The following is a 17,779-nucleotide window of genomic DNA, read 5'->3' as shown; positions in this document are numbered from 1 at the left end:
ATTCTGAGGCGGGGCCTTCTTCCACTCCGGGTCTTCGGCGGCAATTCAGCAGCAAGGGCTCCTTCCGCTCCAGGTCTTGCAATTCAGCAATGAGGTCTTCTTCCACTCCGGGTCTTTGGCTGCAATTCTGAGGCGGGGCCTTCTTCCACTCCGGGTCTTCGGCGGCAATTCAGCAGCAAGGGCTCCTTCCGCTCCAGGTCCTGCAATTCAGCAATGAGGTCTTCTTCCACTCCGGGTCTTTGGCTGCAATTCTGAGGCGGGGCCTTCTTCCACTCCGGGTCTTCGGTGGCAATTCAGCAGCAAGGGCTCCCTCCACTCCAGGTCTTGCAATTCAGCAATGAGGTCTTCTTCCGCTCCAGGTCTTTGGCAGCAATTCGGCGGCGGGTCCTTCACTCGCTCCAGGACTCACCACCGAAGCGCACAGAAGTCCCGGAGCTGAAGACTCCAGGCCCCCTGAATCCTCTAGGTGGCCCTGTGTATACCCCACAACTAGATATCCCATCAAACGAGAAAGAAGCCCCGTGGAATGCAGATGAGGAACTTTAACAGAAAAGTGCTAATTTCAAGGCAAGTGATCACTGTGTGTCATGACTGGAGGTCAAAGATTCTAAATGCATTCCTCACTCACTCGTTCATCATCAGAGGAAGAGGCCATGTGGGTAGTGACCCCATCAGCTTGTTTTCTGTGAGAAGAAGCTATAAATATGGATTCAGGGAAAGGGCCTGTATCTCTGGACTCTTTGGATTCTAAACGAGCAGAATAACTGAACAAGACCATGGAGATCCTCAGAGTTATTCTGGGTAGCCCTGAGAGACTTTAGGGAAACTGGCAGATCACTACATCTCTGTTGCCATTTGGACTTATAGACTGAGACTCACCTGTACGTCTATTTTACCTGCTTTAACCCTTAAAAACTCTCATTCCTTTTTCTTAGCGAATAAACATTTAGTTAGTTTACTACGGAGTTTGCTATCAGTACTGTCTTCGGTGTAAGTACCAAAGTACCACTTTGGCGTAAGTACCAAATCGGTCTGGGGCAAGTGACCGATTTCTTGGGACTGGGGGCAACCTGAATGTGGTTTGATTTTTGGCGTAAATGACCATTTTTCACATAGTCCAGCTTGCCTGGGGGGCAAGAGAGACTGGAGTGTCTAAGGGGACTGTCTGTGACTCCATTAGAATACTATACTACTGCAGTACTTTGGGAGTTCACATTTGGTACTGGGTTGTGGAAATCTAATTATAGACCATACCACAAGTTTGGGGTGTCTGCCCTTGCCACTCCAGACAGCATGACAAGGGTAACAGCAATATCCTTAGAGACATGGCTACAACTACACTGTAATAGACTTAGACTTTGCCTTAGTACTGTATAACATTGTAATTGTATCAGAGGGGTAGCTGTGTTAGTCTGGATCTGAAAAAGCGGCAAAGAGTCCTGTGGCACCTTATAGACTAACAGACATATTGGAGCATGAGCTTTCGTGGGTGAATACATGCATCCAACAAAGCGGGGAATTCACCCACGAAAGCTCATGCTCCAATACATTTGTTAGTTTATAAGGTGCCACAGGACTCTTTGCTGCTTTTATTGAAATCGAAAAAGTTCAAGTGATACTATACAGTATGACTTGGAATGATTTAAGAACTACTAGCTGACAGATCTCAAAAGGTGTCATCAGTGGGGAATCGTCACTTCATAGGGATGTTTCAAGTGAGGTTCTGTAGGGATTGGCTCTATGCCCAACACTGGTCAGCATTTTCATTCATCACTGCAGATAAAAATATTGGCAGAGCTGTAAATAATGATGAGGACAGGGCATTCATATAGCTCGATCTGGATCACTTGGTAAGCTGGGCCCATCCAAACCAGATGAATTTGAATACAGCCAAAGGACAGGTCATACACCTAGGAATAAGGACTGCAGCCCATACGTACAGAATGGGGACCGTATCCTGGGAAGCAGTGACTCTGAAAAGGATTTTGCTGTTCTGGTGGACAAACAACTGGACGTGAGCCCCCCAGCACAATGCTGTGGTGAAAAGGGTTAATCTGAACTGGGATGTATAACCAGGGGAAGCCTGAGTAGGAGAAGGGAGGTGATCTCACCTCGTATAGGAGACTGAGACTGGAATACTGCATTTGGTACTGCTATACACATTTTAAAAAAAGATGTTGGAAAAAGCTGGAGAAGGTGCAGGAAAGAGCCACAAACACGACTGGAGGGCTGGAGAACCTGCCTTCCAGCGAGAGACTTAGGCCAGGCACAGCCTCCCACCCCGCAGCAGGCCACTGAGAATGCTAGAGGCTGCTGGACCTGTGCAGCAAGAGGGAATGAGGTATTCCAGGCCATGCAAAGGCCGTTTGCCAGCAGGCCAGGCCAGCTCTATGAACTGGAGCGCAAATCAGCTGCATCAGAGAAGATGTTGGAGACAGAGGAGAAAATGGTGGTGGACTATACAGCAAGGGCAGATGTGGGAGTAAGACCACCAGCAGCAAAGGGACCTTTCTGAGAGACTGGAACGAACATCAAATTGACACATCTCAGGATGCGCCTGCTCTGAACCCTCCCTGGCCCCAGACGCTCCACTAACATCAACCCACACTACTATGTTCTGCAGTCACAGGAAAAACTTGGGTGGGGAAAAACTTGGCTTAGCCAGTCTATGCATAGAAGTGCACATGTCAGCAGTCTCCAATGCACTCCACCCTGCCGGCACAGAGGAAGGGGAGTACGTTGACCATGTGCAATGCATTACATGGGACACTGTCATGGCTTCTCTTTGTGTGCACTGTGGATTTGTTTTGTGGCTTTGCATCTGGGCTTTAGTTTGTGGTAGATGGCCGGCCTGTGCTGGAAAGTTGTACTACAGTGTTTGTACTACAATTCCGTGCAGGTAGACTTTGAAAACATTAAGAGAAAACAGCTAGTCAAAGGTGGCAATTTTAATGAGGTCTCAGATGTAGAATTCATGCAACTGCACCAAGCCAGCAAAGCCCAGTAGCTATGTATCTTGCATCATGTATGATTTTTTAATGCATTCACAAATAAACTGATATTGGCCACCACTGTGCTCACAAACCCCTCTCCCCGGCAAACCAATGATGTGGCCACCCAAGGCATCCCATATTGTCCTGTCTCTCCTGGACCAAGCTGCACTGTCTGGCTGCTTGTACAGAGCTAGTGCCGTCATCGCCCCAAACCTGGGGAAAGCACTCCCTACATACATCACACAGTGCACCCTACGCCCACTGGAATGGATAACATTTGTGACAAAGTTCCTCCTCTACCTTGGTGGGTCCTGCGCTTATTGGCAGACTTGCTCACCTCACAGATTCACCCTGTGGGTCGGGAAACAGCCCAGAGACCTTCCCCTCTGGTAGAAGCCACAGTCCAGGTCAATTACTCCTGTGTTTGATCAGAAGTTGGGAGGTTTGGGGGGAACCCGGGCCCACTCTCTACTCTGGGTTCCAGCCCAGGGCCCTGTTGACTGCAGCTGTCTATACTGCCTCCTGGTACAGTTGTGCGACAGCTACAACTCCCTGAGCTACTTCCCCATGGCCTCCTCCCAACATCTTCTTTGTCCTCACCACCGGATCTTCCTCCTGATGTCTGATAATGCTTGTACTTCTCAGTCCTCCAGCAGTATGCCTATTCACTCTCAGCTTCTTGCATGCCTCTTGCTCCCAGTTCCTCGCACGCACTTGCTCTCCTCTGGCTCCCTGGCTTCCTCTGGCCTGACTGGAGTGAGTCCTTTGATAGCATCAGAGGGGCCTTAATTGGAGTCAGGTGCTTAACAGTCTCACCTGACTCTTTGCAGGTTAATTGGAGTCAGGTGTTCTCATTAGCCTGGAGCAGCCTCTGCTCTGGTCAGTCAAGGAACAGAAAACTGCTTATCCAGTGGTCAGTATCTCTCCCTTCTACTCTGCTGTTCCCAAGTGGCCTGGGTCTATCACACATTATACGCACAGGCACCCAAACAGCTTCGTAAGCAGCTCCATCTTGCCTTGATCAAAGGCACCATCTTGTTCCCGCTCAAGGTGTAATTACACCTTCTGCCACATGCTCTTACATCTGGTCATGGCTTCATGTGCCAGGGGAATAAATGATATGGTGGATCTCCCAAAAGAACATTGGACAAAGACACCCCGCTGATGTCCCAGTCTGTCCAATTTGAAAATGACGGCACTCCAGAATACTCTGCCATCTTGCGTTCTGCCATTGCATCCCATGTTGGTGTTCATGAACCTCCTTCTAGGGCTGACTATGGTCAGCATAATAAATATCCTTTCCAGTTTATAGAATCATGTACATCTGAGGGGTGGGGGCAGACAATAAGCACATGTGCCATTGATGGCCCCAGTTCAGTTTGGGAAGCTATTCACTCAAAGACAGCTATTCTTTCGGGGACATTTACCACTTCACTGCCCATAGATGAACCATGCAATTGTAGGACTTGAAGGGACCTCAAGAGGTCATCTAGTCCAGTTCCCTGCACATGGCAGGGCTAAGTATTATCTAGACCATCCCTACAACAATAATTGTCTGGCAAACATCTTACACAATAGAATCAACATTTGACTTGCCAATGTCTGGACTGAGCTATCAGGGGGTCTGCAGATGACAAGTGAGGGTCATCAGCAGAGCTGTGTGTTAGAGCACAGGACCTGACTAATAGGGGGCTCTGTGTCAGGACTGAGGGGCATTGGCAGAGCTGGGGAGTGGGGGAAAGCCCAGGGCTGGGAGAGCAGAGGAGCTTCAGGTTGGATTGAGGGGCACTAGCAGAGCTGTGTGTGCATGCAGCGGTAAGTAGCCAAAGATTCTAACAGCAGGCAGGGACACATTCAGCTTATCAAGACTATAACCCTGTGCATAGGGTGCCAGCTCCTGGAGTCCTGTGATTAGCCTTGAAAGAGGCAGCTGCCCTGTGCACCTCAATAGGGTGTTAACCCCACCCAGCAGAGGGCTCTGGGTGTGACCCTTCATCCTGGGTAAGTATTGCCTCGCACACCCACCCAGGGGGAACAGGTTTCCAAATACTGCTTCTGAGGCAGGAGGGGAGCCCAATTGCTACCCCACTCCAAGTTGGGGTGGGGCCACCAAATGGGGCCTCATGTCAACGTATGTTATGGGCCCCAGGTTGCTTTACTCTGGCCCTGGCTACAGGCCAGCATGGCCCAAAGCTGGGGCTGCGCTGGGGCTCAGAGGGGTGGAGATGGACCAGAGCAGGGACAGAATACGGAACTCGCTGGGGTCTTCAAAGAAATAATGTTAGAGGCAAAGAGTCCATCAGGCCCCCCGAGGACAGGGCTGCCCCCTCGCACGACGTGCCTGGGGACTTGGCCAAGACATGGCCCAGTGTCACGCTGGGGCTGGTTACAGACAATCCCACAGACCAACACACCTCATCACCGGGACTTTCTCTGACCTTTAACTAACACTTTCCCCTTTCTGCACCATGTCCCATCCCTCTCACTTACAGCCTATGACCCTGCCCCATGGGACCCTTTCCCCTGGGCACGTCCCCCTCTGCTATCCATACGCCTGTGTCCCTCTGCCCTGGGACTGGACCAAGCACTGAGCCAAGCTGAGCCCAACCTCTCCTCCTGCATCAGCCCCTCCAGAGTCCACTCCTCCTGGCTGCAGCTCTCTAGCTCTCCCACCTGCCTGTATCTGAGGTGAGCCCAGTACCCCAGAGCTGGCCTGACACTTGCCTCTCATTACTTATCCAGTGCCCATGGGGCTCCTGGTGGTAGCTGGATCTCCAGTGCTGAGACAGGCTTACTGGTTGCAGACCCACCTGGAGGGCAGGACAGGGAATATGTCCATGCGCCAGTGTGGAGCTGGGATTTCCACCTGTACTCTGGGAAGACTGGGCGCCTGGCACACAGGCAGCTGCTCTGGCACCATGTTTATAACTTCATACAAATGGGTCCATTGTAAGATGGAAAATAAGGGGGGAAATGAAAACACACAAGGCAGGAGATTAGGGTCCCTACCGGGGTTGACTTCGGCACTGGATGGCTCAGGCAGGGCAGCCAGCAGCAGCATGCAGAGGATCATGGTGGGCAGTGGGAGGCGCTGCACCGGGTCAGTCGGGCGTGAGTCCTTCACAGCCAGCAGCTGCCATCTACATTTCTGAAAGACAAAGCAAAAGAGGGGAGATCGAAGTCCTCTAGTCAGGGACCCTTGTGGAGCTGCAGACCCTCAGCACTGTGCCATGGCGCAATAAGCCACAACACTCTGCACACACTGGAAACAGCACCTGCTGGCACAAGAACAGGTGGCATCTCTCTCCTGGCGAGGGGCTAGTGTGTTATGCTGACACTTGCCCGGCTGCTAGTGTTGACTCTGGAGCTATTCAGTGCTGTGGGAAGCTCACTGTCTCCCAGCAGAGCGGCCCTGCGTATTGTGCACAGCAGCACACCAGTATCACTTTCAAATAAACGCCGGCAGGTCACACGTTAACAGCTCCAATGCAAAGTCACTTCTGCCTCTGTTTCTTCGCTCCCCTCCTTTAAAACACAGCGATGCCCAGACACCTCCTTATGGCAAAGCACACAGGGTCACTTTCAAATCATGCCTCCCTCAGCCACGAGAAATGAGGCAAACCCTTCCCGGCTCTCTGCACTTCTGGTGTAAGGACACTTGGGGGCAGAATGATTGCACTGGAACACAAGTGCCTTGCTTTGTGGGCCCTGCACTCCAAACAGATGGTGCTGAGCGCAGTGCAGGGGCAGGCACCAGCGTCAGGGCTGTGCTAGGAGTGAGTGTGGGCAGTGAGCAGCAGCATGTGATTTAGTGACTAGCTGGGCATGTAAAGCCTCATAGCTAGCACCATCTGCTCTCTCTGCCCAGCAGCTCCCGAGTGACTTGTGTAACTGAGCTGGGCAAATCCCTATCACTGTTTCTCTTAGAACAGGCCTTCCCCCTTGCTTGTAACCTTCTTAGACTCATACCCTCTGGGAGAGAGTGTTTCCCGGGTCTAGTCTGCACCTAAGAGTCAGTTTCTTTACAGCGGAAAAAAAACCTGCTGCTGTTTTCGAGTGTCAAGTATCAGAGGGGTAGTCGTGTTAGTCTGGATCTGTAAAAGCAGCAAAGAATCCTGTGGCACCTTATAGACTAACAGACGTTTTGGAGCATGAGCTTTCGTGGGTGAATACCCACTTCCTCAGATGCATGTAGTGGAAATATCCAGGGGCAGGTATATATATGCTAGCAAGCAAGCTAGAGATAACGAGGTCAGTTCAATCAGGGAGGATGAGGCCCTGTTCTAGCAGTTGAGGTGTGAAAACCAAGAGAGGAGAAACTGGTTCTGTAGCTGGCAAGCCATTCACAGTCTTTGTTCAATCCTGAGCTGATGGTGTCAAATTTGCAGATGAACTGAAGCTCAGCAGTTTCTCTTTGAAGTCTGGTCCTGAAGTTTTTTTGCTGCAGGATGGCCACCTTAAGGTCTGCTATAGTGTGGCCAGGGAGGTTGAAGTGCTCTCCTACAGGTTTTTGTATATTGCCATTCCTAATGTCTGATTTGTGTCCATTTATCCTTTTCCGTAGAGACTGTCCAGTTTGGCCAATGTACATAGCAGAGGGGCATTGCTGGCATATGATGGCGTATATTACATTGGTGGATGTGCAGGTGAATGAACCAGTGATGGTGTGGCTGATCTGGTTAGGTCCTGTGATGGTGTCGCTGGTGTAGATATGTGGGCAGAATTGGCATCGAGGTTTGTTGCATGGATTGGTTCCTGAGCTAGAATTATTATAGTGCGGTGTGCAGTTACTGGTGAGAATATGTTTCAGGTTGGCAGATTGTCTGTGGGCAAGGACTGGCCTGCCACCCAAGGCCTGTGAAAGTGTGGGATCATTGTCCAGGATGGGTTGTAGATCCTTGATGATGCGTTGGAGGGGTTTTAGCTGGGGGCTGTATGTGATGGCCAGTGGAGTCCTGTTGGTTTCTTTCTTGGGTTTGTCTTGCAGTAGGAGGCTTCTGGGTACACGTCTGGCTCTGTTGATCTGTTTCCTTATTTCCTCGTGCGGGTATTGTAGTTTTGAGAATGCTTGGTGGAGATTTTGTAGGTGTTGGTCTCTGTCTGAGGGGTTAGAGCAGATGCGGTTGTACCTCAGTGCTTGGCTGTAGACAATGGATCGCGTGATGTGTCCGGGATGGAAGCTGGAGGCATGATATATATCGAAAACCTACCGACCGCTATGCCTACCTTCATGCCTCCAGCTTCCATCCCGGGCACATCATACGATCCATTGTCTATAGCCAAGCACTGAGGTACAACCGCATCTGCTCTAACCCCTCAGACAGAGACCAACACCTACAATATCTCCACCAAGCATTCTCAAAACTACAATACCCGCACGAGGAAATAAGGAAACAGATCAACAGAGCCAGACGTGTACCCAGAAGCCTCCTACTGCAAGACAAACCCAAGAAAGAAACCAACAGGACTCCACTGGCCATCACATACAGCCCCCAGCTAAAACCCCTCCAATGCATCATCAAGGATCTACAACCCATCCTGGACAATGATCCCACACTTTCACAGGCCTTGGGTGGCAGGCCAGTCCTTGCCCACAGACAACCTGCCAACCTGAAACATATTCTCACCAGTAACTGCACACCGCACCATAATAACTCTAGCTCAGGAACCAATCCATGCAACAAACCTCGATGCCAACTCTGCCCACATATCTACACCAGCGACACCATCACAGGACCTAACCAGATCAGCCACACCATCACCGGTTCATTCACCTGCACCTCCACCAGTGTAATATACGCCATCATATGCCAGCAATGCCCCTCTGCTATGTACATCGGCCAAACTGGATAGTCTCTATAGGAAAGGATAAGTGGACACAAATCAGACATTAGGAATGGCAATATACAAAAACCTGTAGGAGAGCACTTCAACCTCCCTGGCCACACTATAGCAGACCTTAAGGTGGCCATCCTGCAGCAAAAAAACTTCAGGACCAGACTTCAAAGAGAAACTGCTGAGCTTCAGTTCATCTGCAAATTTGACACCATCAGCTCAGGATTAAACAAAGACTGTGAATGGCTTGCCAACTACAGAACCAGTTTCTCCTCTCTTGGTTTTCACACCTCAACTGCTAGAACAGGGCCTCATCCTCCCTGATTGAACTGACCTCGTTATCTCTAGCTTGCTTGCTAGCATATATATACCTGCCCCTGGATATTTCCACTACATGCATCTGAGGAAGTGGGTATTCACCCACGAAAGCTCATGCTCCAAAACGTCTGTTAGTCTATAAGGTGCCACAGGATTCTTTGCTGCTTTTCGAGTGTGTCTGTTCTGCCCTTCCTAAAACCCTGCTGCCGTCGCCCAACAGCAATTTAGGGTAGCAATGCAAACTGGGCCAGCTAGATAGTGTGGAAGGGTTAAAGTGCGTGCTTTTCACACGCACACAGGGGTTTCACATGCACAAAGGGTTAAAGCTTTTCACATGCACCCAGGGGTTTCACACGCACAAAGGGTTAAAGCTTTTCACACGCACACAGGGGTTTCACACACACAAAGGGTTAAAGCTTTTCACACGCACACAGGGGTTTCACACACATAAAGGGTTAAAGCTTTTCACATGCACACAGATCCTAATGATTGCCAGTTTTTTACTAACAATCTGACAGTGCTCTATTTGTGCCCCATGATGTTTCTCTCTGGAGACATATCTGGAATAGGGCAGATCCCTGCCTCATTCAGGGCACGCAAGACAGCACTCAGTTTGCAAGGGTTTGTGAGAGCGCTTGCCTTGCTGAGCATATCCTGCAGGAATGCCACCCAGCAAACCATTCTGTAAGAAAAAGTGTCATTGCTTCCTATCTGTAGGGTTTTTTTCAAACTTGGAAATGCCATAAAAAGCATAAAAAGAACAGAAAGATTATACAGTGCAGCTCTCAAAAGTTCGAGTCACATTCACCAGCCTAACCTCAACCTCTGCCCCTTGTGCACGTGCATTATGACTCAGGCATTCGTTACAGGATCACATGGTATTTCTGATGCAGAACTCTGCTCTGCTAGTTACAGCACTCGGGCTGTATGGTGAAAGATGATCCAATGATAACAAAAGACAGCTGCCGGGTTCAATGCATCCCATTCAGCCAGGGCTCTGGGCAGAGATCGGAGGTATGGGTGACCATGTGACTGAAGCCACATGGCAATGCAGACAGGAACCTGTGCTTGTTCTGTCCTGACTTTGAAGTGCTGCACTTTGCAAAGGAACCTTTGAAAGTGCATGTTCCATACAGAGAGACACAGAAATGAAAAACTGACGTGTCAGCCAGAGGGCCCTGGAAATACTTACACATCCCACAGAGGAAGTATAACAGAGGGAGAGTTCGACAATCCCAAACACAACGCTGCCGACTGCACTCGTCCGACTGCAAACACATAGTAATTGCTGACCCTTCCTCGCATAGGGGGCTCCTGCAGGAGGGTGCCGGCCACCTGCTCTGTGGGCCAGCATGGAGGGGGGATGGAGACAGGGATCTGCCTCCTCCCTGCCCCTTGGGGAGGCTGTTGACTGCAGCTGCAGCTGACCCTTTCCGACCAGGCACAGAGCAAGGGGTGGCAAAAGGAAACCAAGAGGCAATAACGCTGTTGTGTGCTCCGTGCCTTCCTTTAGCTAAGGATGCTGTCCTGCCCAACGCCAATGGGACTGGAGGGCACTGGCTGATCAGTACAGAACTGATCAAATACACTCCTCTGAGAGATGAGCCTGAGCACATCAAAATCCTGTGTCAATAAAGACACACAGGGCCATTATTGGAGTGTAAAGATATGTACATTCCCAGATGCCAGGGCTGGCTCCAGGCACCAGCCCAGCAAGCAGCTGCTTGAGGCAGCCAACGGTGGGGGGCGGCAGGGCCGGGTCTTTAGCGGCAGGTCCCTCACTCCATCTCAGAGCGAAGGACCAGCTACCAAATTGCCACTGAAGTGGTGGCGGTAGAGCTGCAGATCGTGATCGCAGCTTTTTTTTTCCTCTTTTTTTCTTTTTGCTGCTTGGGGTGGCAAAAACCCTGGAGCAGGCCCTGCCAGATGCTGAGATTACAGGAGCTAATGAGCAATATTATTTTGTATCAGGAGAAAGGGTGTGTGGCAGCTTTAGGATCATGGACTGAGCCTCAAATGTGGTGTTTTCTGACATTTAAATGCTTTGATGCATGTCCAGTTAGCAAAGTGAAGCCTGCCAGGAGCTTACCTAGGTCCCTGGGTCTCTGTAGGCTGGTAGTTTGGGAGAGAGCCAAGGGCAGACTCAGAGTCTGCTGGGCCACCCTGCAGGAGAGACACTATTTAGATCAAAGCGACAGGGGACCTGTCAGCTAGGGGGAGGATGGCCAGGAGCCAGCATGGCTACCAGCCCCCTGCTCAAAGGAGGGGCAGCCTCTGAGAGTGAGAAGTGGGGCAGAGACAAGTGACTGACAAGTGAAAGCCTGGGAGAAGAACAGCCCTGACCCATAGGAAGTGAGCTGCCCACCCGCAGGGAGCACTGGAGGAGAGAAGCCAGTCTGAAACCAGCCACCGAAAGGGCATGGCTGCCTGTGGGTGAGCTGCTGTGTCCTGGGTGCGTGCAGGGTCCCCCTGAGAAAGAGCCTCTGCCTGCAACACCTCTCAACTTGGTCCTTTCCCTCCTCCTCAAGGTGACTCCCAGGTTAGTTCTCCGGTTCCCCAGAGAAATCAATCATGACATGGCACCCCTGCTCTGGCTGCTGGTCCAGGGCCATCATCTGTCTAAGTGCTACGGTAGGAGACAAAGGTTAGGATCTGTTGAGGTTAGTAACCTGCACCCCTTTGTGAGGAGCAGAAGTCCTGGGACTGGAGCAGCCAGACTCCTGCATGAAGAGGATGCCTGTCAGCAGCGACCGGAGGTGTCCAGAGCCATCTCTGAACCTGAGGAGCACTCATGGAGCTGTGAGTCCTCTATCTTTTAGAGGGTCAGGGAAATTGTCTGGGAGACTCCCTACTCCCGGAACGGTGTCCTCAAGCCAGTGGTAAGGGTTTGGGGATTCTCTTACCTGCTGCCTATTAAACCTGTGGAGGGACTTACTACCTTATCCCATGTGAGAGGGGCTGTACTGAACCCAGTCAGCCAAGGTGCTAATTGCTATTGCAGGAGATATTATCACAGGTCATCCAGGACCCCTACAAACTACATGTACCAACGGGACACTGGTTTTTATGTTTTCTGTATCAGGTCAGATGCTGGGGAAAATTCACAGGTATTATTTGTGTGGGCCAGTTATCCTGACCATAGTGTTTTACTATTATAGTTACTTCCCGTGTAGTTGAATTCCTGTGCTGAATACATCATGTGTGTTTGTGTTATTTCTTGGGAGTCTCCAACTCTGGCACATAAGTGGGGGTTACCTGTGTGGCCCTGGTGACTGGGCCAGGAAGGACCGAGAGGGGTGGAGGCACACCCAATAAATTAATATGGAAAGAAAATCAGGAAGTTACACCCTGTTGAGCTGGAGGCAGGATCCAAAGGAACCCAGGCCTGGCCATCAAAACTCATGCAGAGGCTAGCGCTAAACAGTGGAGAAGGGTGCTACACGAGCAATACAGATCCACCTGCCCTCCTCATTGACCACTCCCATTGCTGTGTCATTGGCGAAGTTTAGCTGCAGCGATCCCAGGAGTACACTCTGGATAAAGCTGCAGTCACCACCACTCACTTTCATCAGGCAAAATCAGTTTCATGGGTGATACACCCGTAAATTAGCCATGCTGCTATGCACTGTCCCAAGGAAAGCGAGTATGAAGTAAGAATATTTTATGTTTACAGTGATTTGTTCACAGGGACTTCTCAGTATCTGAGTCACAAGGGCAGGATCCAGGTCTCCTGATTCCTAACCCTAATGCACTAGATTAGTGCAGGAGGGGGGTCACAGAAGACTGCCAGGGGCATCACTGAAAATGTATTACAATCTAAAGCAAAGAAAATCTGCCCCTCCTCCCCCTGCACACCTTTCCCATTAGAGTGAAATATTCTCTGTCAACCTCCCGAAACACATGAGCACCCGTCACGTCTCTAGGCAGCACTGGGTACTGCTGATATATTTTTACTTAATTTGATAGTAAATATAATGGAACCATGAACATTTTTGGCTTTAAATAAGGGATCGTCAATGTGAAAAGGCCAATACTAGTGCACCAGGCCTCTGAGGAAATCACTCACCCATTCTGTGCCTCGCACCGTCCTGACTATACAATGGGACTGTTTCTTTGCACTTCTCATATATAGGCCTCTCAGGCCTTTACAGACCAGGTGTGCACACGCCGCCCCCTTCACCAGCAGGACAACTGGGGCACAGAGAGTCTAACTGACTTGTCCGAAGTTGCAGAGCAAGTAGGTATGGACATGCCTCCTGCTTCAGGTGTGTGGCTAATCCACTGGCTAGACCACTGTTCCTCCCAAGGTGGGTGACTAACCTTGGCCAGGTCTACAGTGGAAAATTTATAACCCATTTTCTGTAGTCCCCCCTCCTCCCCAGTTCCCATGGCAGCAAACTACAGTGTCCTTGCCACCACATTGCCAATTCCTGCTCAGAGCAGTGTCTGGGCTCAGTCCCCACGGCCTTGCATTGTGCTGCACTCTGTTGTGTTGTGGGGGTGGCAGGAGCCAGGAACAGAGAGGGCGCATCTACATTGCAATTAAACATCTGCAGCTGGCCCATGTCAGCTGACTCAGGTTCGTGGCGCTTGGGCTATGGGGCTGTTTAATTGCTGCATAGATATTCAGGCTGGAGCCCGGGCTCGGGGACCCCATGTGCACGGCTGCATGGAGAAGCCAGGGTGGCGTTTGAGTTCTGCCAGCAGAACCCTCGCCCTCCATGGAGGCGGTAGGTCCAGCCTTGGTGTCTAAAGGAAGCAGGAGGTGTGAGGCACGTTGAGTTATTCCTTGGGGGCAGTTTGGAGGCAGGGTGGCTGGACAGCACACAGCCTGCCCAGGTGCTGCAAAGGGGCAGCAGGGTATCAAGGCAAGAGCTCATGGGGCCAGGGCCATGGGTAGGGAGGAGGGATCGGGGAAGCAACACGTTGGAGCCATGAGAAGACATGGGAGTAGGGGCTGGGGCACTTCCAGGGCTGGGGCCTAGACATCGGAAGCAGCAGGTAAGTGGGGGTAGGCAGGCTGTCTGAGGGCACCGGAGGGTGAAACCAGGGCACCCTCATCAGGTTTTGGAGCGATTGCTTCTTTGGAGTAGGTGCAGCATGAGGAGCAGCAGCTCCCCCACTCAGCTTCCCCTCTCGAAGGGCTGGTACCATGGGTATCAGTCTGCCCCACCAGAGCGTGAGATCATGCTGGGACACAAGGGAGTGTGTCAGCACAGGGAAGTGTGTGCGTGTTACGCCGGCTCCCTGGCACTTAGCAGGCAGCTCCAGAGTCCCAGAGCATCTCTGCTGCCTCTCCCTTCTCCTGCAGCGCTCTTTGCTGAGATGCCTATTGCGATTTCTGAGTGTTTGAGGAGGCTCCTCTCACCCTTTTGGCTTTGGGGAGGCTGAGTGTTTGGGAGGCTCCTCTCTACCCCAAGCCCCTCTGCTCTGCTGGCTACACAGTTATTGCATTCAGCCTAGTGCCCCCGTTCCCCTCTAGTGTACACTTCCCCAGCCTGTATCCAGGGAGAGGCTGCCTCAGCATTAGCTGTCCCCGAGGAGATCTCTGCGAGTGGAGTAGTTCTGGGCTTTCTGCTGGTCAGTCTGTTCTCCCTGCTGGTTTGTGTACTGGGGTAAGAGATACTGGTCTAACCGGTGGGCACCTGAGAATTCTGGGTGGGCCACGGAGGGTGCTGCCATAGGGGGATTAGTGTTGATGAGCTGCAGGAGCGAAGTGTTTAATTTCTGATCCGTACGTGCTTTGTGGGGGAGGCAACGTTTGCAGCTTTGCCTGAAGTGGCCCCAGAAGCTGGTTACCCTTTCCTGCCTGTTGACTGGCAAGAGGCATTGACCTGGCAGCTGTGGGGACTGCAGCACTGGAGGAGGGGGGTTTCTCTTGGGGTCTGATCTCAGTCAGCAAAAGCCACTGTGAAAGCTGGGCCCGAGACTTCACTCCCAGATGGTAGCATGGGTTGGATGATGCTGCTGGATAGTGGTTCTTTCTCTCTCCTGGTTTCTTTCTGGTGTGGAAGGCCCATGAGAGCTTTTTCAGGTAGAGCTTTTTCACTGAGTCCAGAACTCCCAGCTGTATTTGTTATGACTTTATTCTAACCCTGCTGTCACACCTCTACCCACAGAGGAACTGCCATACCTGGCGCGCAAGGCCCACATTGGCACCCAAATCCCAGGCAACAGCAAAGCCTGAGAGAGGCAGGAAAGCATTATCCCTGTTTGCTGGGCTGGGTAGATCAAGTAGCTAATTGCTAACAGCTGGCTGCATCAGAATAAAACTCTGTTACAATCGTTATGTGAGCAGAAAAAAATCTCCGTCCTGAAAAATATTTCACTCACTGGATATGTCTACACAGCAAAGAAAAATCCGCTGCTGGCCCATGCCAGCCAGCTGCAGGGCTGTTTCTTTGCCGTGTAGGCTTCCGGGCTGGAGCCCAAGCTCTGGGATCCTTCTGCCCCGCAGGATCCTGGAGCCTGAGTTCCAGCCCGAGCCTAGTAGCCTACACAGCCGTGAAACAGACCCGCAACCGGAGCCCCAGAAGCCTGAGTCGGCTGTGTAAACACACCCACCGAGAAGTGGAGGAGAGAGCAGCTTTCTCCAACATACAGAGGAGACACTGAGTCAGAGAAACAAGCCCGCCTCTTCACTCAGATACAGGCAAAGACCACGACTGTCCCCAGCAGAGCATGTGCCTCACCTGCTAGCGAAGGCATTCCATAACAGTCCCTACAGCGGGAACAGGACGGAACTGCTGGTAACATTTCTAACTGGATCTGCATGAAATAGGTGGAGTTTTGGGCCCCTCCTACTTCCCATCCTCTCTTCAGAGATCCATTGTGGAGGGCTGGAATGTTCGGGAGCCTTGGGGGATTCACGATGAAAGAGACGCTATTGTTTGAATTTGCCCATGAGTAAATGGTTCCCTGAGAGCAGGAGTCTTGCTAGGGGTGCACAATGCCCTAATGTCAGGATGTTCTGTGGCTGTAAATCCATCTGCTGGTGGCAGTGCACAGGCTGGGCTCTCACTATACAGCCAGGAGGAATCAGCTTCTCTCCTTGATTATGGGGTGTACAGTCCTGCCTTTGGCATGGTTCTAGTCAGGGAAATGGCTCTGTGAATGGCTGACTGGCCAACTATATAAACACCCTCTCCGTTACTTACGGGGCGAGCAGGCTGGAGGACGACAAGCCTGTTTCATGACAACTGTCAAGGTTTCAGAACGTGTTTGTGTTCTGCATCGGAATGAAAACTAAACCTCGCAAACATTCTCATGAAACAAAAAGGTGGCCAATCAGTCACACTCTGTCTCATGGGAAGTGGCTGGAGAGCCCTGGAATTCAGAACACTTCCCAGCTTAAACATTTTGGCTTCGATGAAACAGCATATTGCAATGAAAACACAATTTGTTGAAAATGTTCAACCCAGCTCCACTTTCAAGTCAGTTTTGCTAAGCTTACAAGTCAAATAAGGATTTTCTGATTCTAATTCTTGTTTTATGGTAAAACTCCGGTCTCTTTCTTCCTGTTTGACAACACTACTTTTGACAAGATTCTGCCTCTGAAACATAGCTGGCAGTTTGCTGAAGATGCACAAGACAGACTGGAACACAGGGTTGCCTTTGTAGAGTGTTCAATAATAAACATGGTGTTAGCAGTGGGATTCTGCACAGCAGGGATGTGCTGCAAGAAGGGGCCACTAGTCCAGCAAACGTGCCCAGGACCACACTTTGGATCTGGCTATCTGCAAGCCAGTTACTGCACTTCCACCAATCAAGCATCATTGCACTATTATTGTCTGGAAGAAGAATTATCACAGAACAACCAAGAAAACTGTTTCTGGAGCTCAAGCCTCAGCTAAAAGACAGGCTGATCCAAGGCCAATGGAAGTCTTTTTACTGGTTTCACTGAGCAACATACTGAAAGGACATCCTGCCTTGCAGCTGAGCGAGGTACACACGCACCCTACGGTCAGGACTCCACCCTTACCAACACGAACCAGGCTGCCAGCACAGACAAGAGACAAGGGCTGGGGATTATCGGAGCTGATGAAAGCTGATAACTGCTAAGGCTCACTCAGGCCAGACACACAGCCCTTTGGGAAGTCAGTGACAGGGACCGAAATGACAGAAGAATTGGAGCAGGGACAATGACATCACAGATACGTTCTGGAACAGCGAGAGGGTGCCAAGAAAGGCAGAGCTGAGCACAAACAGTAATAAAGTCAACCAGGCAGGGTTTTTGAAGAGCCAAGAGAGGCACATTGAATTTGATAGTCATTTTCAGAGGGCTGTGGAGTTGCAAGGGTGCTGATAAGACACAGAGCAGAACCCTCTGGGGTGGGATTTGGGCTCAGGATTTTCAGAAAGAGCCGGAATGCAGCTCGACACAACATCCTGGCACTCTGCAAGGAGCCAAGGGAAGAGCAAGGCATCCACAGGCACAGCCCATCAATGTGGCAGAGTTCCTTGCAGGAAGGGTGGGATGCTGTGAAGAGAGGACCGCTCTGGTCTCACCCCCATTCAGCTACGAATGTCTGCACGGGCAGGCACACAGCACGAGCAGCAGCGTATTCTAGCTCATTTCAGCCCATTGCACATAAAAAGGGAGAGAGGATTCTCAAAGCCCCTTTTGCCTGCTG

The 17,779-nt window shown here is 51.0% G+C and overlaps 1 protein-coding gene across 2 annotated transcripts in view; it reads right to left on the bottom strand.

Annotated features, from left to right (window-relative positions):
* LOC115636145 (discoidin domain-containing receptor 2-like) overlaps positions 1 to 17,779 on the bottom strand; it is a 156,226-nt gene that overhangs the window by 76,100 nt on the left and 62,347 nt on the right. Inside the window, exons 2-3 of one of the 2 annotated variants that reach the window (XM_030535895.1) lie at positions 11,236 to 11,309; positions 6,003 to 6,141 (exon numbers count right to left, since the gene is read on the bottom strand). In XM_030535895.1, the coding sequence (XP_030391755.1) occupies positions 6,003 to 6,066 (64 nt within the window). In that variant the 5' untranslated portion in view covers positions 6,067 to 6,141; positions 11,236 to 11,309. The remainder of the gene's footprint in view (positions 1 to 6,002; positions 6,142 to 11,235; positions 11,310 to 17,779) is intronic. The other variant, XM_030535896.1, reaches the window with a different exon arrangement.

Source organism: Gopherus evgoodei, chromosome 16 (assembly GCF_007399415.2).
Source record: "Gopherus evgoodei ecotype Sinaloan lineage chromosome 16, rGopEvg1_v1.p, whole genome shotgun sequence".
Taxonomy (NCBI): Eukaryota; Metazoa; Chordata; order Testudines; family Testudinidae; genus Gopherus; species Gopherus evgoodei.
The sequence above is the reverse complement of the archived record's forward strand: the minus strand, read 5'-3'. Positions and strand labels throughout refer to the sequence as shown.